The sequence below is a fragment of the Sus scrofa genome, chromosome 7, assembly GCF_000003025.6.
Source record: "Sus scrofa isolate TJ Tabasco breed Duroc chromosome 7, Sscrofa11.1, whole genome shotgun sequence".
NCBI classification, from domain to species: domain Eukaryota; kingdom Metazoa; phylum Chordata; class Mammalia; order Artiodactyla; family Suidae; genus Sus; species Sus scrofa.
This window is the reverse complement of record NC_010449.5, coordinates 64227914-64251342: the sequence shown is the minus strand read 5'-3', so window position 1 is coordinate 64251342 and position 23429 is coordinate 64227914. Positions and strand designations below refer to the sequence as shown.

The 23429-nt window shown below is 35.6% G+C and overlaps 1 protein-coding gene across 16 annotated transcripts in view; it reads right to left on the bottom strand.

Annotated features, from left to right (window-relative positions):
* The window catches only part of RALGAPA1 (Ral GTPase activating protein catalytic alpha subunit 1), a 231707-nt gene that overhangs the window by 121341 nt on the left and 86937 nt on the right, over window positions 1–23429 (bottom strand). For 7 of the 16 annotated variants that reach the window (XM_021099156.1, XM_021099149.1, XM_021099150.1 and 4 more), the window contains exons 17-22: window positions 17975–18115; window positions 8852–10396; window positions 6998–7122; window positions 5205–5421; window positions 3811–3987; window positions 1284–1436 (exon numbers count right to left, since the gene is read on the bottom strand). In XM_021099156.1, the coding sequence (XP_020954815.1) occupies window positions 1284–1436; window positions 3811–3987; window positions 5205–5421; window positions 6998–7122; window positions 8852–10396; window positions 17975–18115 (2358 nt within the window). The remainder of the gene's footprint in view (window positions 1–1283; window positions 1437–3810; window positions 3988–5204; window positions 5422–6997; window positions 7123–8851; window positions 10397–17974; window positions 18116–23429) is intronic. The other 9 variants (XM_021099159.1, XM_021099163.1, XM_021099161.1 and 6 more) reach the window with 3 other exon arrangements.

Sequence of the window (23429 nt, the reverse complement as noted above, 5' to 3'; positions counted from 1 at the left end):
ACATTAGCAAAACGACTTTTTGTTTTTGTTTTTCTTTTGGCCACATCTGTGGCATGTGGAAGTTCCTGGGCCAGGGATAAAGCCCGTGCCATAGCAGGGACTTCAACCACAGCAGAGACAACACTGGTTTTTAACGTGCTGCACCATAAGAGAACTGCAAAATGACTTTTTATCCTAGAGCTTGTCACAACATATAGGACCTAGCAAAAACAACTTTTTATTAACTTGAGTTTCTAAGGCTTCCTAGTCACTTTTAAACATTTACATAAAAACACTTTATTTAGATTGCCCTTTTTTTTTTTTTTTTTTTGCTTTTTAGGGTCACACTTGCAGCATATGGAGGTTCCCAGGATAAGGATCTAATTGGAGCTACAGCTGCCGGCCTACGCCACAGCCACAGCAACTCGGGATCTGAGCTGCGTCTGTGACATACACCACAGCTCACAGCAACACCAGAGCCTTAATCCACTGAGCGAGGTCAGGGAACGGACCTGCAACCTCATGGTTACTAGTCGGATTCATTTCCACTGTGCCACAACAGGAACTCCTAGATGGCCTATTTTTAAATTAAATTAATTAAAATCAGTTGATATACTTGCCAAATTATCAATTTGATCATTATTTCAATAAAAACTTGATAATGCTACTACTTTATCCTGTGAGTCAACAGGTTCTTCAGATAAAACATTATGATTAAAGATGCCAACTTATGTATTTCTTGCTTTAGGAAATGGTACCATATCAATAAATAATAACATGGGGTTCCCGTTGTGGTTCCGGTTGTGCTAAGCAGTAACAACATGGGGATGCAGTTTTGATCCCTGGCCTTGCTCAGTGGGTTAAGGATCCAGCGTTGCTATAAGCTGTGGTGTAGGTCGCAGATACAGTTCAGATCCCATATTTCTGTGGTTGTGGCATTGGCCAGCAGCTGCAGCTCCAATTCGACCCCTAGCCCAGGAACTTCTATATGCCGTAGGTACAGCACTAATAAACACAAATAAATAAATAAATAAAAATAAAGGATAACATAACACACAAAATTAACGTAATCACTAATTCCCAGACTGTAACAAACTATAATAAAATATTAAATAACAAAAATAAGAATGTCAATATCTTTAAGGGCAAGAAAAAAATGTTACAGTAACCAATTTCCAAAAGATTTATAATAATATATAATATATATAAAATACATAACCAAGTTTAAGATCCCTTATTTAAAATCTCCTGACACTAATGGCCCAAAAGGAAAAAATGGCAAAGATCTAATTTCCAAATATTGCCTAGGTCATCTGGTGTCTGAAGAACAGAGTGGTGGAGCTTCTCATCGAGCTGTAGATCCTTCTGTTCCATGTGATCTATATTCAATGTGGAAGGAGAAGGTGTCTGTGACCTGGATCCCAGAGCCGAATGGACCGGAGAAGCACTTTCTGAACCTGTAAATTTAATTTCGCAAAATTACCATTAAAAGTATATTCAATTCCCTGTACCTAAGATGTAATGCTTAAAAGTCCAATAAAACATACATTGAAAACATCAAAAGATAGGAGTTCCTGTCATAGCACAACAGAAACGAATTTGACTAACATCCATAAGGACACAGGTTTGGTCCCTGGCCTCGCTCAGTGGGTTAAGAATCTGGCATTGCCGTGAGCGCTGGTGTAGGTTGCAGACATAGCTCGGATCCCACATTGCTGTGGCTGTGGTGTAGGCCAGTGGTTTGATTCGACTCTTAGCCTAGGAACCTCCATATTCCAGAAGTGAGGCCCTTAAAAAAAAAAAAAAAAAAAAAGGAAAGATAAAAACAGGTTATAAATTGGCCAAAGAGATCAATAAAATCATGATACTGTATAAGATTGTGTATAGAGCAGTCTCATCTCACGTCCACCATGGAACTAGTATGGAATGAGAACTGGATATACCAGTTAATAGGAGCCATCACTGAAAGCGAGAATGCTACTCCCATTCCTGGTCCAGTTATAGAAACTACAGTAACCACTGCTGCTTTATTTCACTTACTTCAGGCTTGAGGCAATTTAGGAAGAGAAACTTGCTCACTGCCATATGCCACTAACACTGCCAGCCTCAACATCTTTCATTTAAAAGCATGTTTTTGAGAGTTAGTTATGGTTTTGCTTACATTAACATTTAACTCTTTTTCATTGCTAGGTACTATTCCAATGAATATTGAATGAATTATCCATTCACTGGTTAATGGATATTTGAGCTACTCTCAATTTAGCTACTGTGAATAATGCTATCATGAACTTTCACATACAAAGTTCTGAAATAAATACTTAGGAATGGACCTATGATAAATTTATGTTTAATTTTAAAAGATACTGCCATATTTTTGGCAGAGTGGCCTTACCATTTGCATCCCCATTAGTAATGTATGATATTTCCAGTTGGTCCACACCCTCATCAATTTTTAACTCGAGCTGATTATGTAGATAGTAGTATCACATGGATTTTATTTACATTCCTTGATTACTAGTAATGTTGAGTATCTTTTCATCTAAATTTATTTTTAAGTCAAAGGTATTTATTGTAAAGTAAGAATTTTCTCTAGTATTTCTCTTTGAGTAATTCAAATTTTGTAATAATAGGACAGTGGGGCCAAGCCAGCTGGCTCCTGTCTTCCCATCAGCCCTCACTCTGCAATGGGGCAGGCTAAAGTTCTTTCTTATCCTCTGATAGAAAAGATGTGGAAAAGAAGTAAGATGTGAAAACAGAGGATGGATTCCTGCCTATTGAGTATTTCATTGGCCGAATTTCATGTTTGATTTGGCTGAGGAAATGTGCCGACTCAGACAAAGAGGCATCACACTGCTCAAGTCTTAGAAGTTCCAGCCAACCACAGGATGCAAACATCACCCTACTGATATTTCATCGATCATCCATCAAAGGACATCAAACTACAGTGGGAACCAGAGTGAATTTGGATAACACAGTGGAACTCTTTAACCATGGGCCACTAGCTGCTCAGGCTCCCTCTGGTCACTGTACTACTCTTGAAATAATGTGACCCTGCCTCTGCCGACTCAACTTCTTGGACCCCACTTGTTCTATTATTGTCATGTTTGACCCCACAGAAAAAGTCGCTGAAAAGCATATTTTACTGTATGAATGCAATATGCTTTACATTTTCAAAAATAAGTATCTTACCAAAGAAATCTATAAAAATGTAAGCAGTCTCTGAAAGTCAATAGAAAAAGTATAGCACAGTACTTTTTTTTTTTTTTTGGTTATCTATTTAAAAAATCAATGCAGGAAATGCTCTGCAAACATATACAAATTTTTGCATACATTAGGAGTTCACAGAGTTCCCTGAAGCTTATCCATATAGATTCTAGGTCAAGAAACTCTGTGCGTGTGTGTGTGCGCACGCGCATGCACTTTTTAGGGCTGCACCCTCGGCATATGGAGGTTCCCAGGCTAGGGGTCAAATCAGAGCTAAAGCTGCCTGCCTACACCACAGCCACAGCAATGCCCAATCCGAGCCATGTCTGCAACCTACACCATAGCTCACAGCCCCACCGGATCCTTAACCCACTGAGCAAGGCCAGGGATTGAACCTGCAGCCTCATGGCTCCTCGTCGAACTCGCCTCCACTGTGCCATGACAGGAACTCCAAGAAACCCTTACATTTAACTTTTTTCCCTCCATTATTACATAAAGATGAATGAAAAAAATAATACTTAAATAGTAAAAAAATAGTACACAAAATCTATCAAATAAAATTGTGAAAAGGTTCTTTGGTGGCTTAAAAAATGCATTTAAGGAATACATTTCCTTGAATAACTTTACCAGTAACTGTTGCAACTTCAGTAGAGAAGGCTTGTTGATTAAGACTGCTTGTCTCAGAATCGATGTGAAGTGTGGTTAGACTAGCCACTTCTTGCTCTTCAGCACTGTGATAATGGCCAGAACCTGAATCCACATCAGCAGAGGATGCAGTCCCAGTATCAGCTCCAAAGCCAAAATCTATAGGAAGAAGAAATGCTAATGTATAGAAGTTCCAATTGTAAAACAAAACATTTACAAAAGAGACACAGCAAAATGATTAAATATGAACATCCCCCCTAAATCTATTCTATTTCATACCACTCAGGTGAGTGTAAATAATGTTAACACTTTAATGTTTATAATCAGAAACAAACTTTTAAAGATATTCATAGACTATTATTAACAATAATGATGATAAAAGACAGAGACATAAAATATATTATCACTATTCTTATCCATTTATTCTGAGAGCTGGAAATATATTTAACTGATTTGCAAGTTTCATAATCTCTAGAAGAGAGATATATAATAAAAATGGCACATATGTGGTAAAAGTCATTTTTCTCTTAAATCATATTCCCAGTCTGAGATCAGAGTAGTATATAATCTATGAGGGCAAGAAACATTTAATTATCCAGTGCATCTCCCATCTCTTCACAAATGTGATTCCTAAGATTCTGTGTTATTTTAAGCTCTGATACCCTTCATTGACTGCCAAGTATAATACAGAATTATAGCAGAAAAGCTATGTGGGAGTAATATAGCACCAAATAATATTATTGATGTCAATTTTTTTTCTTTTTGGCAATACCTGCAGCATATGGAAATTCCCGAGCCAAGGACCTGAGCCAAGGACTGAATCCAAGCCACAACTATGACTTATGCCTCAGCTGCAGCAACATTGTGCCAAAGTGGGAACTCCTCACTGATGTCATTTTACCATGAGTTTAACATGATGCAATTATTCAAGTAAGGTTCCGAGTGCTGTAGCATTGAACATACTTGTACCAAACATACTGAAGCAATGACAGTAACCAGACAGTGGTTCCCAAATATAAGTGCATTAAATAGTGCCAATTCATAAATACCCATGACTGTCCTTTATTCTAATATCAAGTCCATTCTAATTTTTTTCCTTTCTATGTTTTTGGTCTTAAGATATCATTTATTTTATAAAAGGATAGTGGATTTTGCTTTTAAAAGCTTTTAACTGGCAAAATAAAGTGGTCTCAACTTGAAATGATTCCCTAAAAATTCTTTTGGAATTTCACTGAAAATGAAATCAAAATATGTATGTGGGAACCCCTAAGTAATGTTATGGAGGAAGGTGATCGTTATATAATCCATACGTCAGTTTTGAAAGAAAACAAATCAACAAAATACTATACTGCCCAAACGGAAAAAAAGATACTTGCTGTCAAATTTTCGGCCATCATACTGGAAAGCGCTGAAAGAATCCGAATGACTGTCTGAGCTGATAAGGTCACTGCTCCCTGCACTGGCAGGAGAAGTCCATTCTGATGGCACACCTGGGTCATCAATAGGGCGCATCTGGTTCTGCTTGTTTAGAATATCAGGGAGGTCTTTGGGAATTTCGAGGCTGCCTGGACTACTTCCTCTTCTTGTCATAGTCTATAAATTCAAGAAACATTTTACCATTAAAATTTTTTTAAAATTTTTTATTAGGCATCTGAAATCTATAATTTCCAAGACAATCACCACAATAAACGCTGAAATGTAGGGCATGAAGTAAGAGGGGGAAATACTAACTGAAGAGTCTATGTGACTATGTGGAGATGGAGCCTGAACCACCTAAAGCAGACTCACATACTGTATGTTGCTAGGCTGAAGATCCTGAAGCCTCAAAAGGATTCATGGAGTGAATATTAACACAATAGAAAGAGCAAAGTATTCAAATGGGGTAAAAAAAGAAGTAAATAGAAGAGATGATGGAGGTGAGAAGAATGATGGCAAAGATGTCATTCTATAATCATATATAACCATTCTATGATTTTTCCCACTCGAGGAAAAAAACCTTTTTCTTTTGTCTTTTGTCTCTTTAGGGCTGCACCTGCAGCATATAGAGGTTCCCAGGATAGGCGGTGAATCAGAGCTCCAGCTGCTGGCCTACACCACAGCCGCAGCAATGCGGGATCTAAGCCATGTCTGCGACCTATACCACAACTCATGGCAATGCTGGATCCTTAAGCCACTGAGCAAGGCCAGGGATCAAACCCGCATCCTCATGGATACCAGTCGGGTTCGTTGACTGCTGAGCCACGATGGGAAATTTAAAAAAAAATTTTTTTTAATGAAAAGAAAAATGTAATGGAGCTACAGACGCACTAAAGAGAAGCTGAAATTCAACTGGAATACTATCATTTAAAAAAAAAGCAATTCCACATACACTTCTCTTTCCTTAACAATTAAGCATTACGAGGGATAAAATTGCTCCTATTTTCATTTTTTTGTTTGTTTTTTTTTTTTTTTTTTGCTTTTTAGGGCTGCACCCACGGCATATGGAGGTTCCCAGGCTAGGGGTCTAATCGGAGCTACAGCTGCCGGCCTACACCACAGCCACAGCAATGTGGGATCTGAGCCGCGTCTGTGACCTACACCACAGCTCATGGCAATGCCGGATCCTTAACCCACTGAGCCAGGCCAGGGATTGAACCCACAACCTCATGGTTCCTGGTCGGATTCATTTCCACTGCGCCATGACGGGAACTCCATATTTTCATTTTGTCTTAATTCTAACACTCCAGATAAAGATAACTTTAAAATCTATTCCTAAGTTATCTGGAATGATAGCAACAATGTTAGCATGCTATCAAAATTGAGAGAGTTGGGACAGAAGACCTCCATTGTCACCTCTCCTGCAGGAGGCATCAGGGTAACTTAAGAGCAAAGATGAAAAAGAGAGGAAGAACGAACCACAAAGGCAGTGGCTTACGCCTAAGTAGGCGAGCAACCAGGTATCCCCATCTTTCACTGTGGTGAAAACTATAAGCCTGTCTGTGGATAAAAAAAAAATTATAAATATATAATTTAAAAATCTTAATTCAATAAAGGGCTAATTTGGGGGGAAAGGCTGATTTGAATTAAATTATTCACATAAATATCATATACATATATATGTACATAAGAACATATCCTTTAGTTTCTCTACCCTTCTCTCTAAAACCAAATAAAATAAAATAGCACTTACTGAGGCATTACCACTTCGAAGTCGTTCTGCTATAAACTCATCCATCAGATCAGGAACATTAGCATTGCTGCTGCCAATATCACTATTAAGAGGGGGCAGTTTTGAGCTCATGTCCTCTTTATTGACTAAAAACAAATAAATAGCTATATATAGTGAGGAAAGACTTAACTGCATTTTCTAAATTTGAAACAAACAAAACAGCCAAAACAAATTACCTATGCCATATCAATTATTTGCCAAACATGCATCTACAAATAATTTCTCTCCTTTTAGATTTAATTTTAAGAATTAGTAAATTGATATTTACTTTAACTAAGCAGATGTTAGTCAATCTTCAGTATAACCTTAAACAGCAAGAAAGCTTATAGATAAGCACTAGTTTGAAGTTAGGTTAATATTGCCTATAAAGAAACTGGTATATTTTTCTTTCTTCCTGCCTCCCTGCTTCTATCCAGAGCCTTAGGATTTATAATTCCATTTTCCCCAAAAAATATCTGCAAAAGATTATGTCCCTTGAATTTAAGCTTAGGTATTATAAATCAAAATTCTATAATTTTGACATATTGTTTTTATTCACTACAAAATCTAACTTTATTGCTTTAAGAAAAAAAAGATACTTTAACAAAGGTTTTTCTGTTTTAAAAAACCCACAATAATTATTTTGATTTTTTATGACTATATTATGATTCACATTAACAAGAAAGTTTTAAACTTGGGAAAGTGAATTACAGAAAATAAGATATTTACTTCTTTCACTATCATGCTGTTGAAAAGATGATTTCTCTGCAACCAAAGGAAAATCAGCACTGTTTATATTCCTAATGAACTACAAAGCATTTCAGGTTAACACTGGTCAGGAACTCACTGTGAAATACCATTATCTTTATATTACTTGGCCAGGCTTTGCTAAGCTGTCAAATACTGCCCTCAAGTGGCATTAATGGCTCAATGCAAGATGCAGCGTTCTGTTAAATCATGCTAACAAAACCATGTTAAACAAATAAAATCAAAACCTACCTTACTGCTGAAAGTTAATTTTCTATAACTGTTATTTTAAATTTGAATTGTTAAGAGAAAACAGTTACCACAGTCTTGCTTTCTGTAATCTGTCCATAGAGGTTCCATATTTAAATCATGATTGGCTATCATGAAACCTTTATGTACTTCTAAAATCTCAGAAAAAAAGAAAGTAATGATGAGGGTTTCAAGGATACTAGCTGCATTCCATAAAAATGAATGCAAAACTAAAAAGCCTACAGCTTGTTTGGAAATGGCTTAAATGAAAAGTCCACTTTAAGAAATAAATTCCTCTTCAACAACAGTTAACTGAAAATGTTGGTGCTGGCTGTAGGACCTTGATTTCCATTGTTATATAATGTCAAGGTAATTTTCTACTAAGGAAAAATAAAACCAAGTGTATCAGCAGTAAAAATAAATGAACCCAATTATATATAGCTGGGGCTCTTTTAAATGTAAACTATAGGGGGCAGGGGAGAAAGTATTTCAACTCCTCAGTAAACCTGATTTCAAGGTTCAGGGAGTACACACTCAGAAAAATATTTTGATTTGCATAGCCTTTGGAAGGTCATTAAATTTTTCTGTACCTCCCTCTTTCCTATCTTGTTCAGCAGCAAAGAGGTTTAACTAAATGCTTTGTAAAGAAAATTAGTAATTTAAATAAACATTTTATGCTGGGAAAAAAATACAGCTGGGAAAAGGCGCATGCATAACCAAACAGAGAGAAAGCAGTGACCATCCCAAAGCTTTTTGATTGCTTAGAGCTTGCTTCAGTTGCATTAAGCCAAACTGGTGCTGTCTTTCTCCTTTTGCGCTCTGCACACTGTTAGTGCTCACCTGCAGCTTTCCTTCCAAAATAGCCCATTACATGACTGTACAGATCCCTCAGTGGAGCCTCTGGTGGCATTCTGTTCTGCCTCTGTGGGGAAACATTTGCCTTCGGCTTCGAAAGAGCATGTACAACAGTTTTATAAACGCCACCCAGGGATCCCTGCTGTAGTCCTGCCTCATGACTTGATGACCTAGGAGTACTACGACTACCTAACTGATTACTTGCGATTCCTTCTTTTTGTGACGTGGCGGTGGGAATCTCTGTAGATTCCTTAATGGTTTTACTACTTACTGAAGCTGTACTAATTGTATCGAGAGGCCTGTACACACCAGGTTTTACTAGTTCTGTGACACTGTCTGAGCTGGTGTGGGAGTTGCTGGTGCCAGTACTGCTGCTACTACTACTAGTAAAGCCACTGAGCTTCCGCAGTCTCATCTTCCATGGAGCCTCTTTGTTTTCCAGAGGATTATAAAACTGAACTGACTCAGTAGATGGTCTAAAAGTAACATGAACACTATTTCGTTTTTTAGTAGCGATTTTCATGATTTTGGCTCTATGAGTTACTGTTTCAGACAAGCTCCTTTTAGTTGGAGAAAGCTTGCTAGTACTTGTAACATGAGGCATTCTACGGTTAACAGGTGCTTTTAGTGTAGTTTTCTTGGCATGCATAACATGTGGGACAGTGATATTTTCATTAATTTGCACAGCCTTAACCTTTTCAGCTAGTGTTATATCTACACAGGCATCTAATTCTGTGGCTGTTTGTCTATACAAATGTTTCCTCTTTTCTTTATCACAAGGGCTACCTGAACTGGGTTCCGAAGACTGGTGATCGCTGTTTAGTTGTTTACATTTTTCAGTTTTTGTTCTCATAAAGCTGTCTAACTGGTTGGATGCACTATCACTCATGAAGACAGCTGAGTTTGGTTCCTTTTGAAACTGTATGCTTTCAGGAGTCCCAACAAAACAGGTGGTATTTTCTGATTTACTCTCCTGGTCTATGTACTCTAAATTATCTAAGGATGATCTTTCATCTCTATTTACTGCAATACTCACTTCCTGTGAAGCTGTATCTTTACCTAACTCATTTTTACTATGACTTTCCTGGTTTTCCTTAAAATATTCTTTCAGGGAGGAAAGAAGATCATCATCTCCTTCAAGGTCAATGTACTGGATTTGTTCAAAAGCTGAATCTGCAAGTTCTACTGGATCTATTAAGTGACAAAGATGGTCATATATGCTATCACCAACTTCCAGAGAAGACTCTCTACTATGAGTATCAGTGATGTGGCTTTCAGTGGATCTAGATATTGAAGAAGCCTCTGTGGAACTCTGCAAGCTTGGCGCATGACGGGATGAACTGTCAATGACAGGAACTGCACCTTTGGCTCGTTCAACAGTGAATGGTTCCAAGATGTCAGAAGTGCTGCTACTTCGAGGCAATGGCTGCTCCTCACTCAAAGCACCAAAAACTTCATTTCCAGAGTCTTCGCTTTGTGAAAAATGTCTGACTCTAGTTGGACGAGGAAGTATTTGAGCATCGTCAATATCTGTAAAAAAGAAAAATTACACAGAACCCTATGAATATGAAAAGTAGGTATTAATTTCAACCATACCCTAAAAGCATACGCTTAAAAATAAAAATTTTTGATATTTTTGTATAAGTTCAATTGAAGAAAATCTATTAAAAATACAAAACAATTTTTAAATAATGATGGGCACAAGCCACTATAGCAGGTAGTATAAATGAATTAGAAAACTATGAGTATACATTTTAAAATGTTAACATGCATAGAAACAGACAGGTGATGAAACATTTGGAAGTGCAATTAAAGATAGAGCTGTGCCAATAAATTGAGCAATTCAAACTTGCTATTCGATTTTTCCTATTTCTTTAACTTCCAAGCATAGAAATTAGATCTTAACATACAAAAAGCTGATCTAAATATCTCACTGCAGAATCTTACAGGGTCTCATAAATTTGTCTCCTTCCTTACCAGGTAAGAGGCATCATCTTCAAATCTTGCTTATCTGTTTGGTCACATATTACAAATGGAAATCTCTACCCTCTTCCTAAAGTTCTCTTTTCAGGAAATTATCTGTTCTACTGAGGTGTTTTACTTCATTTTATTAAAGTATTAACATCTATTTACCCTATCAAATAAAATCAATACAATGTTAAAAAATTAACTGTACTTTTTCATTTCTGACACAAACACTACTAATTAATATACTAGGAAGAAACCTCTGCCTATCACTGTCCCATTCCGTTTAACAACCATCAAACCATAAAAACTGGACCTATGGCTTCTTTCTTTTAAAGAATTGCAGATTTTAGGATCAAAATGGACATTGTATATTATTTAATTTAACCCTCTCACTGAGGAAACTGAGGCCCAAGTTTGAGAAGCAGGCTTAGTGTTCTTTATCACCACATTGGTTTTTTTTTGCTGCCTTAAATGCTATGGTAAATGGTAAAATATACTGTATGTGATAGATTCTTAAAAATATTTATGACACTGAAAATCACAAATACAAAATACCACTTAACTGTAGAGATTCACAGAAATTAGAAATTTTAGAAATGAAATACCGTGTCTATGAATCTACCATGACCTTTAATGTGACCTAGAAATAACTAAAAAAATTTTTCAGAAGCCAAAAAAAATGATGAAAAGAGGACAAAGAGTCAAAAAGTCAGATGTTACTACTCATTAGGCTTGTAATGCAAAGACTGTAAGTAAAAGAATTAAAACTGATCAAAATGAGATTTATATCTAGAACAAAGCAGTGACTTAACCAAATCACAAATATATTTATTGATGGCACTAGATTTGGTTTTCTAACTCCAGACTCTGAGACCCATTTCCTTATTTATAAAGTGAGGATAAGAATTAAAAAATATTCTCAGGATCCATGCAATGGATGAAAGGAGGCTGGTCCTTCTGCTATTTCACTCATATCATCCCCTTTGTATGAGGCCCAAAAGGAGCCATCTTATACTAAACTCAGATCAAGAGAAGTCTGTAATATTCCTGAAGAAAGACCTTTAGACTCCCAACATGGGTCAAATACAAAATATCTCTTAAAGTTGAAACAATTTTTTATCATTAAGTTGAGAATACAACACTTAAAAAAATGATGTTGGCTTTCTTCTTACATTCCACTAAGAAATTCTTCTAAACAAAAAACTAAGCATTTCCTCAGAAACTTCACATTTATTAATTTATATTCATTATTTATTATTTCAGCATATAACTAATGCATCTATATGCATCTTGACGAATGTTAAGTATTTTGGGTTATCTCCCATAGTAGATCATAAGAACCTCTGCCTAGAGTTTATATTCACTATGCACCCCAGTTTCATTCCAAAATATTCTAGTAGGACTCAGCAAAGAATAAAGACTTATATGAAAGTTTATATAACTTTCCAACAAATATTCTTAAAAATTTTGTACTTAGAATTTTATAAGCTGCAAATTCAAAATCAAGATACTAAAATCTAATGTTATGAGACTACCAAATATGTGAACTTCAGAAAAAAGGAGAATGTTAATTTTAATGTGTAGTTTCCCTTATTGATGTTTCATAACTTTTCCATTCTAAAGAAGGCAGTGAAGAGTTTGGTGAAGTTCTGTTTTTAGGAATTTCTTCTCAAATCCAATTCTCACCTTGTAAGTTAGGAAACTTAACCATTATTTCAGCCTAAGTGTTTTTTTCCTAAATTTTTGTCACTACATATGAATATCTAAAAAACTTTCAAGTCTAAGAGAGCAAGAGCTTTAAAAAAAAAAAAAGATACAATATTTTTCCATCAATAATGTACTATAAGAGAATTTAAATTTAAACAAAAAACTTTTTGAAAGCTTTAAGCTTTAACAATACTAGTATTAACAATACTAATTGCATAAAATTAAAGAAAAGAATAACTGCTGACAGGAACTCAAAGTCAGCATTTGAATTAAGCCTAATTGACTATAACAAGCCTTAAATTTAAAGAAATATGCTTAAACTTTGTTGAAGAGAAAAAGACTAAGTGATAAGTAAACAACATTCAGTTGTCTTTGTATACCCAACAGGGTACTGGTTGCAGGAGCTCCCATGGACACTAAAATTCATGGATGCTTAAGTTCCTTTATAAAACGGCCTACTACAGTGAATAGAGTTGGCTCTCCATACCCACAGGCTTACAGAGATTCTACCAACCGTGGACATGAAGGGCCAAATGTACAGTCTTTTCTACATCCACTGCTCTAAGCATTGTATACATTATTAACTTATTTTCTCCTCACAACAACTTTATGAAATAAGTGTTATTATCCCTATCTTACAAATGAAGAAACTATTTTGTTGATTTGCCTAAGGTTACACAACTAGAAAGTGGAAAGCTGGGATTAGAAGCAAGGCAAAAAGTAGTTCATGTTCTTAATCTCTTGAATCATATAGTTATTATTCACACATATATATGATTCACACACACATATATATATTCATGAATTCATTAATTTTTTAAATGGTAAAAATTAATTATATTAAGAAATTATAAACCAGCACTGTGATTTATCTCTATAGGATAAGAATTTTAGAAATCGAAACTTAGTCAAATACAAATGTTATAAAGAACACAATGAACAAACTTTGTATTGGATTACTGAAAATAATGGTGACAAGTTAAAATAGAAATGACCTTCAAAACTATTTAATTATGCTGCTTACATTTTACCTTGAGCAATAGCAGCATCTAACTCAATTATTTTAATCTAAAGTATCAGCAACCAGTTATTGAGCAAAATAAGGAAAAAGTTTTTTTAACTAAAAAAAACCAAAACTTTCAACAATGAGAAAATGCTTCCTATAAAGTTTATAAAGTATTAGAAATTTCAGGTTTTATCTCTGGATTTGCTTAATAATGTTTTACCATTGAAGTGTTGGAAATTATTTTTAGATTAAAATGCATTTTTTCTGAATGTGTTTCAAAGAAAAGCTTTCTTTGCTATTTTGAAAGATAAGCTGTAAATTAAGTGTGATATTGGCTTGCAACGTGTAAAAAAAATTCTTCCCACTGAAATTTACCTTTCTTTAGGATTTCATTTGTATTAATATCACAATATCCCCATTGCTTGAAATAGCTCTTGTCATATAGTAGGGGCTCAAATACCAGTAGAAGGAAAGCATGTCTTTTATATTAAAAATTAGTAGCTGCTAATTAGTAAAATATCAAGCTATCTCCTTGGGAGGCAAAAACTCAAGTTATAATACTAATATACCACTAGAAAATTTTAATAATTTCTAAAATGAAGTACAGAATAAAGTACCAAAATCCCTTTTACTAAAGTTAAATTCTCAGTTAATCATAAACACTAGCTATCAGTAATAATATTCTTATGCTGCCTAAATTCATAAAATCATTTATATCAGTTTATGTAGAAACTAATGCCATTTAGAAACTCAAGTTTTTCCTGGAATTACTTAAAGGAAATGACAATGTCCCTTACAGGCTACAATTGCAATGCACCTTCAAGATAAGAACTACAGAGTATGTTTCCAATTCTGAGTAGATGCTATTAAAAATTCTACATCCTTTTAAGATTAGATGTTCAATTTGTAGATAACTCAAAGCAGTATCCATATCATTGAAATTTTATGAAAAGACTGAAAAGCAATAAACCAAACCCAAATAATTAACTTTACTTCCAGACAATTAAAATTTAAAAACTATCTTTTACTCTTTTATCTTCCTAATATTGTTTCTTTGACTCTTAAATTTTGGAAGAAAACAACCAATATATTTTTTATGATAAGAAAATTACACTATTTTGCTTGTTTACAAACATGTTACATAATGCTATGGTTAGGTCAGCTTCAAATTTTTTTGAGATGTACTTTAAAAAAAATTAACACAAATTATTTCAGCAAAAAAAAAAAAACACACAAAAATCTAGTTTAGAATTATGCTAGAATCTGCTGTTTTTCTAGGTGGAGAATTTGTAAAAGATCACTATTACATATTGATGATGAGAAGAAATAAACTCCCTCACTGTGTCAAGAGGGCCTACTTATTTGATTAGAGATAGAAAATTCTCCTCCCAATGAGGCAGAATTTAGGTACAGGATGGGGCATGAGAGATATCGTCTTCTTTCTCTGATATTCAGAAAACAGAAGTATAAAGATCAAAACATTTGCTCTACAGTGTCCAAATAGTTAATATTATTAACAACACTAGCAGTCTATATAATCTGGCCTAGATAGACTAGGATCTAACATCAAATACAGCAAACAAATTAGTAGTTCTGAGAACTAACTGGAAAAAAAGTGGGTCTATAAACTTAATTTTGGGGTAAGTAATCCACAATACTTGATCGGAAAATAATAAACAGCTGTAAAAGTCAGTTGCCCACTATGCTTATGTTTTTTAACATAAACCTTTCATAAAAGTATTACTTTTGATAGTAAAAGCTAATCTGCTTAAGAATAATTATTGAAAAAATTTGCAATCAGCACCTAAGTGACCTGCTGAGAATTGGCAGTGTTTTGGACTATTATGTGGCTTGTTTCCTAATATACAGTAAATTTCTAAAAAAAAAAAAAAAAAAAAAGAACAATTATTGAGATTTCTGGCTTCACTCTGTTTAATCAGGAAAATAAAGATTGCTAGGCTAGGTTACCAAATGTACAATCTAGTACAGGAGAAAGGACGGGGAAAATGTGCTTGGCCAGACACCAGCACTACCTGCAGTGCTTTAAAAAATAAAGTTAGATACTCATGCAACCCTCAAGATACTATATCAAAACCTGAGATAGGAGCCTGGGAAAAAAACTTTTTTCAACATCAGATGAGTCTGATGTTAACAACTGATATCAATGACATAGTGTCAATGCCCTGGAAATAGTCCCCAGAGCTTGAGGAGAAACTCTCCAAGAATATTCAGCTATTCAGTTTTGTCTATCTATATCAAGCTATACCATATAATATCACATTTACAACAAAGTAGGCTGAATGGAAATCTAATCAAGAATACTAGAGAAAGAAGAGCTGGATAAAAATAGAATACATTCAGGAGTTCCCACCATGGCTCAGTGGAAACGAATCTGACTAGTATCCACGAGGACGCAGGTTCGATCCCTGGCCTCACTCAATGGGTTAAGGATCTGGTGTTACTGTGAGCTGTAGTGCAGGTCGCAGACTAGACTCAGATCTGGAGCTGCTGTGGTATAGGCCAGTGGCTACAGCTCTAATTCAATGCCTAGCATGGGAAACTCCATACGCCACGAGTTCGACCCTAAAAAGACAAAAAAAAAAAAAAAAATTGAAAACTGACAACAGTCCATTTTCAGAAATTATAATATATTAAAACAAACAAAAGGAATTAAAAGAAGTTTCTTTTTACCCCCTAAGTATTCAGAAGTATCAAGAAAATAACTTTGTGGAAACTCTACTTCTAACCAAAAGCTGGAGTGATTGTCTATGGGTAGTTTCACTGTCTTATTGGTGAAATAGCTGCAGAAACCTCAACTCCTGATCTTACATGATGCACCCAGGACATATTTCATTACGAGTTCAAATATGCCTGCTCACATCAGGAGGAGAGATTAAAAACTATGAAAACTTTTTCTTCCTCTTATGTAGTTTACTTTCCTTTTCAATTTTCAATTATGTACTTCCTCTAGGTTTGGGAGAAATCTCTGATCTTAACAGGATTAAGGGTGGTTGGAGGGGACTTCACTTGAAATAATATTAATAGAAATGCACCTTCCCTCCATAAGCCTACAGTACATTAGAAACTGAGAGGGTACAGAGATAGGTTCTTTAAAGAACAAACAAACAAAAAACCAGCAACCTCACCAGAAGTGGCAACACTGGGGGGAGAATGTCTAAGAAAGCACCTAAGAATGCATGAGTAACTTTCTCTGAGCCATAGCACTTTCCATGGTAAGCACAGTTGACCCCTGAACTGACAGCTTTGAGATTCACAGGTCCACTTATTTGTGGATTCTAAAAAGTAAATACGCACTACAGTACTACACAATGTGCAGATGGTTCAATCTGCCCATGTGAAACCACAAAAATAAAGGGCCTGCTGTAAAGTTATACATGGATTTTAGACAACACAAAGGGTCAGTACCCCAACCGCTGCACTGTTCCAGGGTCAACTATATATTCAACACAAGGTGCTTGTCTAAAAGACAGGGCACTGTATGATTTTCACACAAAACTTTTTTCAAAAAAAGAAAAAACTAATCTATGGTAACAGAAATTATATAGTTTGTGTTTGAATTCTCTAGTGTTAAGTCTCACTAGGGACCTGGGGGGTAAGGGAAACATTCTACATTTTGTTTGGAGTGAAAGTTGATAGGGGGTATGTACAATTCTCAAAACTCATTGAACTGAACCCAGGAACTAAGCATTTTATTATATGTTAATTAAGCCTATTAAAGAGAAGACCATCCCAGTATTAGAGATCAAGGACCTGAGGCAGAAGTGGAAAGCTGAGCAGGTTGTGAGGCTCCTTAATACCTGAGGCATCACAGGATGGTTTTTTTACTTGCTTTAAAAATGAGTTTTTAGAATTCTGTATACTATTATAATCTAATATAAATACAAAGATTTATTCTAAAGCAACTTTTAGATTATGTATTTTTCTCAGTTATTGATTCTCCTGGTTTTAGTTCCATTACTATAGATGATGGAGAATGCATTACTCAAGATTTACCTTATCGTTTAGTCAAAGCAATGGGAAATTAAAAGTCAAGGCTCTGAGTATCTTCCAAGTCACCTTTTGTGAGACATCTATAATGACATTATAAATATACATTACTACTTCATTTAACCACCTGAGAAGAAAAAAAAAGTCAAACGTAAATAGGAAAAAAAAGTTGGCCATTTATTTAACTCAAAATATTGGACATTGGCACAGCACTAAACTTAGCACTTCCAGAATGAACTGCAAGAACAGCATTAGAGTTTAAATAACTCAAAATTTAGATTTCTCAACCACTTTCCCAATTTCCCACACCTCCCCCAAAGAAATTAACTTTGAAGAATTTATTTGATTAAGCAAACTTTGAAAGCAGAAAGATTAAAAAGTGAAAAAGGTGGTGCAGAAATTAGCAGAGGTGGCACTACCTGAAAGCTCATCAGAAAGGGGAGTGAGAACAATATCAGGCAAGAAGGGTTTGGAAGTATGGATCAGAACAGGAGCACTTTTAGCACTGCGTATATAGGCCGATGGCAGAGCACATTCACCAATGGATCGGCTTCTCATGGCTTTAAAAAAGGAAAAGAAAGAAGTGGGGAAGGAAAAAAGAAGAGTGACTATAATGAAAGGCTGTGTCACAGAAAAAGCAGCAACAGAGAAAACTAAAAGATACAAAGGAAGAAAATATTAAATCAAAACATTTCAGCACGGCAAATACTGGCAAGCTGTAGGAAATCAGAAAACACATGTGACATTTTGAATGTAAATTTTTTGGTGTAAAGCAGGAAAATGCTTTTTACTATTAGCAGTTACAATGGTACAGCATTAAAAACAGTAGACACTTTAATCAGCATTATATTCTCAAAACTAAAGTTTGGAAAGTTCATTGGAAACACTGAAAAGAACTCAATATTATTAGTTTAAAGAAATTTTTGGTACCACATTTGGACACTTCTCTGAGCCATTCTTAATGAAGCTGAATTCTAAGAACAAATTCCTACTTTCACACTCTTCCCTAACAGAGTGTCAAAGTTGCTCACAGGTAATTTTTAAGAGAATTTTGTGTAATTCATAATCTAATGGATTGAATTCCTGGTAGAAGAATACATAATCAAATCAGTATCTCCTAATTACATTAAAGTTAACAGTATGATTTAAAAATTTTAAGTAGAAACATTTACCAAAAAGTGAATTTACAATTAGAAAGAATCAAGCTATCAAGAAAAATAAGTTTGTGTTTATTCAAAAGATAAGCATATTACATAAAAACTTAAAAGATTGAATTTTTAAAGATAAAGATTTAAAAACTGGATTGTTTCAAAAAACTTCATTTTTAATTAGTTGCATTTGGTAATTTAAGAGTAACCAGATCACAAAATTAAAGACAAATTTTGACACACCTAGAATAATCAAATTCATACTTCTCAAATGTTTTTTAATTTACTTTTAGTTTATGGATTCTTGAGTAAATGAATGTATGTATGAATAGAGAACTTAAATAATATTGCATAATATCTAGTACAATAGCGACACTGGTCAAAAAAATTTTTGAATGTTACCATTAATTCAATCTCTTAGGTTTTCCTGATTACTAGAAATAGCTAGTTCCCTGATACCTAAATCCCTTAGCCTGTCACACAAGGCCTTTGCAACCTAGCTGCAACATCTACTAAAACTTCATCTTATCTCTGTTCTCCTCTGCTGCTGCCACACAGAATTTTATGTTTCCTGAAAATTTCATGCACTTTCACAACAACATGGCTTCCTGTGAAGTTCCGGTTGTGGCTCAGCAGGTTAAGAACCTGATTAGTGTCCATGGGGATGCTGGTCAATCCCTGGCCTCGCTCAGTGGGTTAAGGATCCTATGTTGCCACAAGGCACTGTGCAGGCTGCAGATGCGGCTCAGATCCAGCATGGCTGTGGCTATGGCTGAGGTGTAGGCTAAGAGCTACTACACCTTTGATTCAACCCCTAGCCTGGAAACTTCCATATGCTGCAGGTGTGTCCCCCCGCCCCTCCCCCCAAAAAATTTATTGCTTTGTGAGTTAATAATATTATTTAGTCTTCTTTTCTTCCTGACAATCCTTGAGGCTCAAAATGTCATCTCATCTATGAAGCTTTGAATACTCCCATACATAATTAACTTATTAGCAATACAGCAAGTACCAAATCAAACAAAAATTCCTGCTTTCACAAAGCTTACAATCTATTTTTAGTGGATTGTATATGTCACTCTCCCAACTTTTCAAAGGCAAAAATTTTATCTTCTAATTATTTTTTTTTTTTAACTCTCTGGTGCCTGGCACATATGAGCTCAATAAATGTTTACTGAATGAGTATCTGTATTTCGGCAGCACAGCATAATCATTTGAAAAAGTGGAAGTTTCAACTGTGAACATATAAAAGAGAAAACCAAAAAAAGTATTAACCTAAAACTAAATGTATGTCACAGAGTTTGTGACTGAAAAGGATAGAGATCCCTCCCCTAAATTTAACTGTTGGCAACATAAAGGATTCTTTAAGAGTACTTTTAGGTAAATTTATGTGCATAAAAACATGGAAGGTTGGGGTTCCCTTGTGGCTCAGTGGGTTACGGATCCAGCATTGTCACTGCTGTGGCTCAGGTCGCTGCTGTAGCATGGGTTTGATCCCTGGCACAGGAACTTCCTTGTACCATGGGCACGGCCAAAAAGAAAAAAAAAAAAAAGGAAGGTTGGAATATATTAAGAAAATGGCAACAATATGCCTTCAGTGTATGACTTCCCATGAAATGTATTAAAGATAAGCTTATTTTAAAATTGAAACCACTTGCAAAATGTCAGAATGACTATACTCATGTTTTCCTGCTAGCTGCGTCTCCTTCAAATTACAATACAATTTGAAATACATTATGTTAACTACAAGATAAGTATTCATTAAAACCTACTAGAGCAAAGAAACATGGGTAAAACTTGAAGTGCTACTTATCAACACAAAAGGTAAAATACCATCCACAGTTATAATCAGAGGTAATTTGGGGGAGGCATGCCCAAGGCATGCAGAAGTTCTTGGGCCAGGGATCTAATCCACACCACAGCAGTAATCCACCAAGCCACAACAGTGACAACTCAGGATCCTTAACCCACTGAGCCACCAGGGAACTCCCAAAGATGATTTTGACAGATATTCTTTTAAAACTAGATTGAATCAAGTTTTCAATTCCACAGATAAATTCTAAGTTTTCTTAATTTTTTATCCCTTAGGTTAGACAATTCCTTGGAGATCACAATCCCTTCTGCTCCTTCTTTCCTACCACCAACCTGAACAAAGAGCTTGGGCATTTCCCTCAGAACTTTCCCCATTATCACAATCCTGAATGGATTCTTCAAAAGTATATCCCTCCATTTGTTACTATATTAAAGGTCTTTATACATACCTGGAAATCTGTCAAGTGCCTCACAGGTATGCAACTTACACTACAGAAAAATGACTAACAGTGAAGTAGCTACTGGAATTTTGGGGGATTTACTAATCTATAGCTTAGATCAGAGAATCTCTGTAAAGCCACTGAAATTCCTACTGATGCTTACATTTCTAAGCCACAAGCATCAGGGATCTTAAATCTGTAATGTGCTTTATGTAGATGGAAGGGCAGAATGAAAAAAAAAATTGCAATGAAAAAACAAATATTTAAAGCTATAAGCATGCCAATTTCTGAAGACTTATCTTCCCCCTCTCAAAAAGAAAAAAATAGATGTAGTCCACATAAATTCATCTTGGATCATAAAATGACCATAAAATATACACACTATACCAAAAACTATAACCTTCCCTCCAAAGTTCCATGCAGCTTAAGAAATTCATAGACAGGAGTTCCCGTCGTGGCGCAGTGGTTAACGAATCCGACTAGGAACCATGAGGTTGCGGGTTCGGTCCCTGCCCTTGCTCAGTGGGTTAACGATCCGGCGTTGCCGTGAGCTGTGGTGTAGGTTGCAGACGTGGCTCGGATACTGCGTTGCTGTGGCTCTGGCGTAGGCCAGTGGCTACAGCTCCGATTAGACCCCTAGCCTGGGAACCTCCATATGCCACGGGAGCGGCCCAAAGAAATAGCAAAAAGACAAAAAAAAAAAAAAAAAAAGAAATTCATAGACAGCAAATGTGATGGAACACTAAAAGCACAGAAAGATAGATAAAACATATAGGAAGAAGACAATTCTGGCTTTTTCTCATTTCCAAAATGTTATACATATTTCTCCCTATTTGTAATTAAGTGAAATTCACATCATATACACAAGACTGTCCACTGGCAGAAATACCTTTAAAGGTCCTTAAATTTAGACCCAATATTATAATAAACATAAACTAGGAGAAAAATCTGAAAACAACATCAGGGATATATTTGTTCAAGAAGTTGAATACCAGGTCCTAAGTCATAACTGTAAACAAGCTACACTGCTTCTCACAAATATATTCTAACATAAGTCCTAAATTCACTTCATTTCCTTTAATATTTGTTGACATAAGCAAAACTTTTTACTATCCAAACAAAACTATTAAATTTTAAACTTAAGTTAGGAGTTCCCATCATGGCTCAGCGGAAACAAATCTGACTAGTATCCATGAGGATGCAGGTTCAATTCCTGGCCTCATTCAGTGGGTTAAGGATCTGGCATTGCTGTGAGCTGTGGTGTTGGTTGTGGACGTGGCTTGGATCTGATGTTGCTGTGGCTATGGCGTAGGTGGGCAGCTATAGCCTGCGACACAACCTCTAGCCTGCGAACCTCCATATGCAGCAGGTGTGGCCCTAAAAAGACCAAAAAAAAAAAAAAAAAAAAACCCTTAAATTAAATATTAATAACACAAAATTGCTTACTGAGGCCATCCTGGATAATCTGAGGGTAAAAGGATTATGTCATATTTAATTTTTTTAAAATGTCAGACAAGTTGCCTTCAAGTAAATTAATCATAAATTCTCTTAGCAGAATTCCTAACTGAAAATTCTAAAAAGCAACAAATAAAAGAAGTCTTTGAGGAGTTTCTACTGTGGTGAAGTGGGTTAAGAATCTGCCTGCAGCATTTTGGGTTGCTCAGAGGTGTGGGTTCAATCCCCAGCCTGGCACAGTGAGCTAAAGGATCCAGCATTGCCAGAGCTATGGCAGAGGTTGCAGCTGTGGCTCAGATTCAATCCCTGGCCTGGGAACTTCCACACACAAGTGCTACCATAAAAGAAAAAAAGAAAAAAGTCTTTGAGGAGTTCCCATTGTGGCGCAGTGAAAATGAATCCAACTAGTAACCATAAGGTTGCGAGTTCGATCCCTGGACTCGATCAGTGGGTTAAGGATCCGGCATTGCCGTGAGCTATGGTGTAGGTCGCAGACATGGCTTGGATCTGGCGTTGCTGTAGCTCTGATCCAACCCCTAGCCTAGGAACTTCCATATGCTGCAAGTACAGCCCTAAAAAGCAAAAAAAAAAAAAAAAGTCTTTAAATATCATATAACAAAATCACTACTCTATAAGTTTCACCCAAATACTACACTATTTTCCTCATGAATAATAAAGACATTAGATGCTTACATCAGTTTAGACTACAAGGATAAACAAAGTTGTTTAACTTAGTCTACACAAGTTCTATCACTCTCCTAAGTAATTCAAAGTCATGGGAAAGAACACCATAGTTTTAACAAGAGAGGAATTAGGTTTGTTATTAAAGGGAATACTGCATAGAAGAGACAAAGCGAAGTCAAGTCAGAAATATTACTAATGTGATTTATTTCTCCCAATATGTCATAACATTTAGAAATGGAGAATGACACAAACTTTAAAAAATAAATTTAAAAGTTTACAGGTAAATCTGTGGTTATTTCAAAAGTCTAAATTATGGTGTTCCTAATGAATATATATAC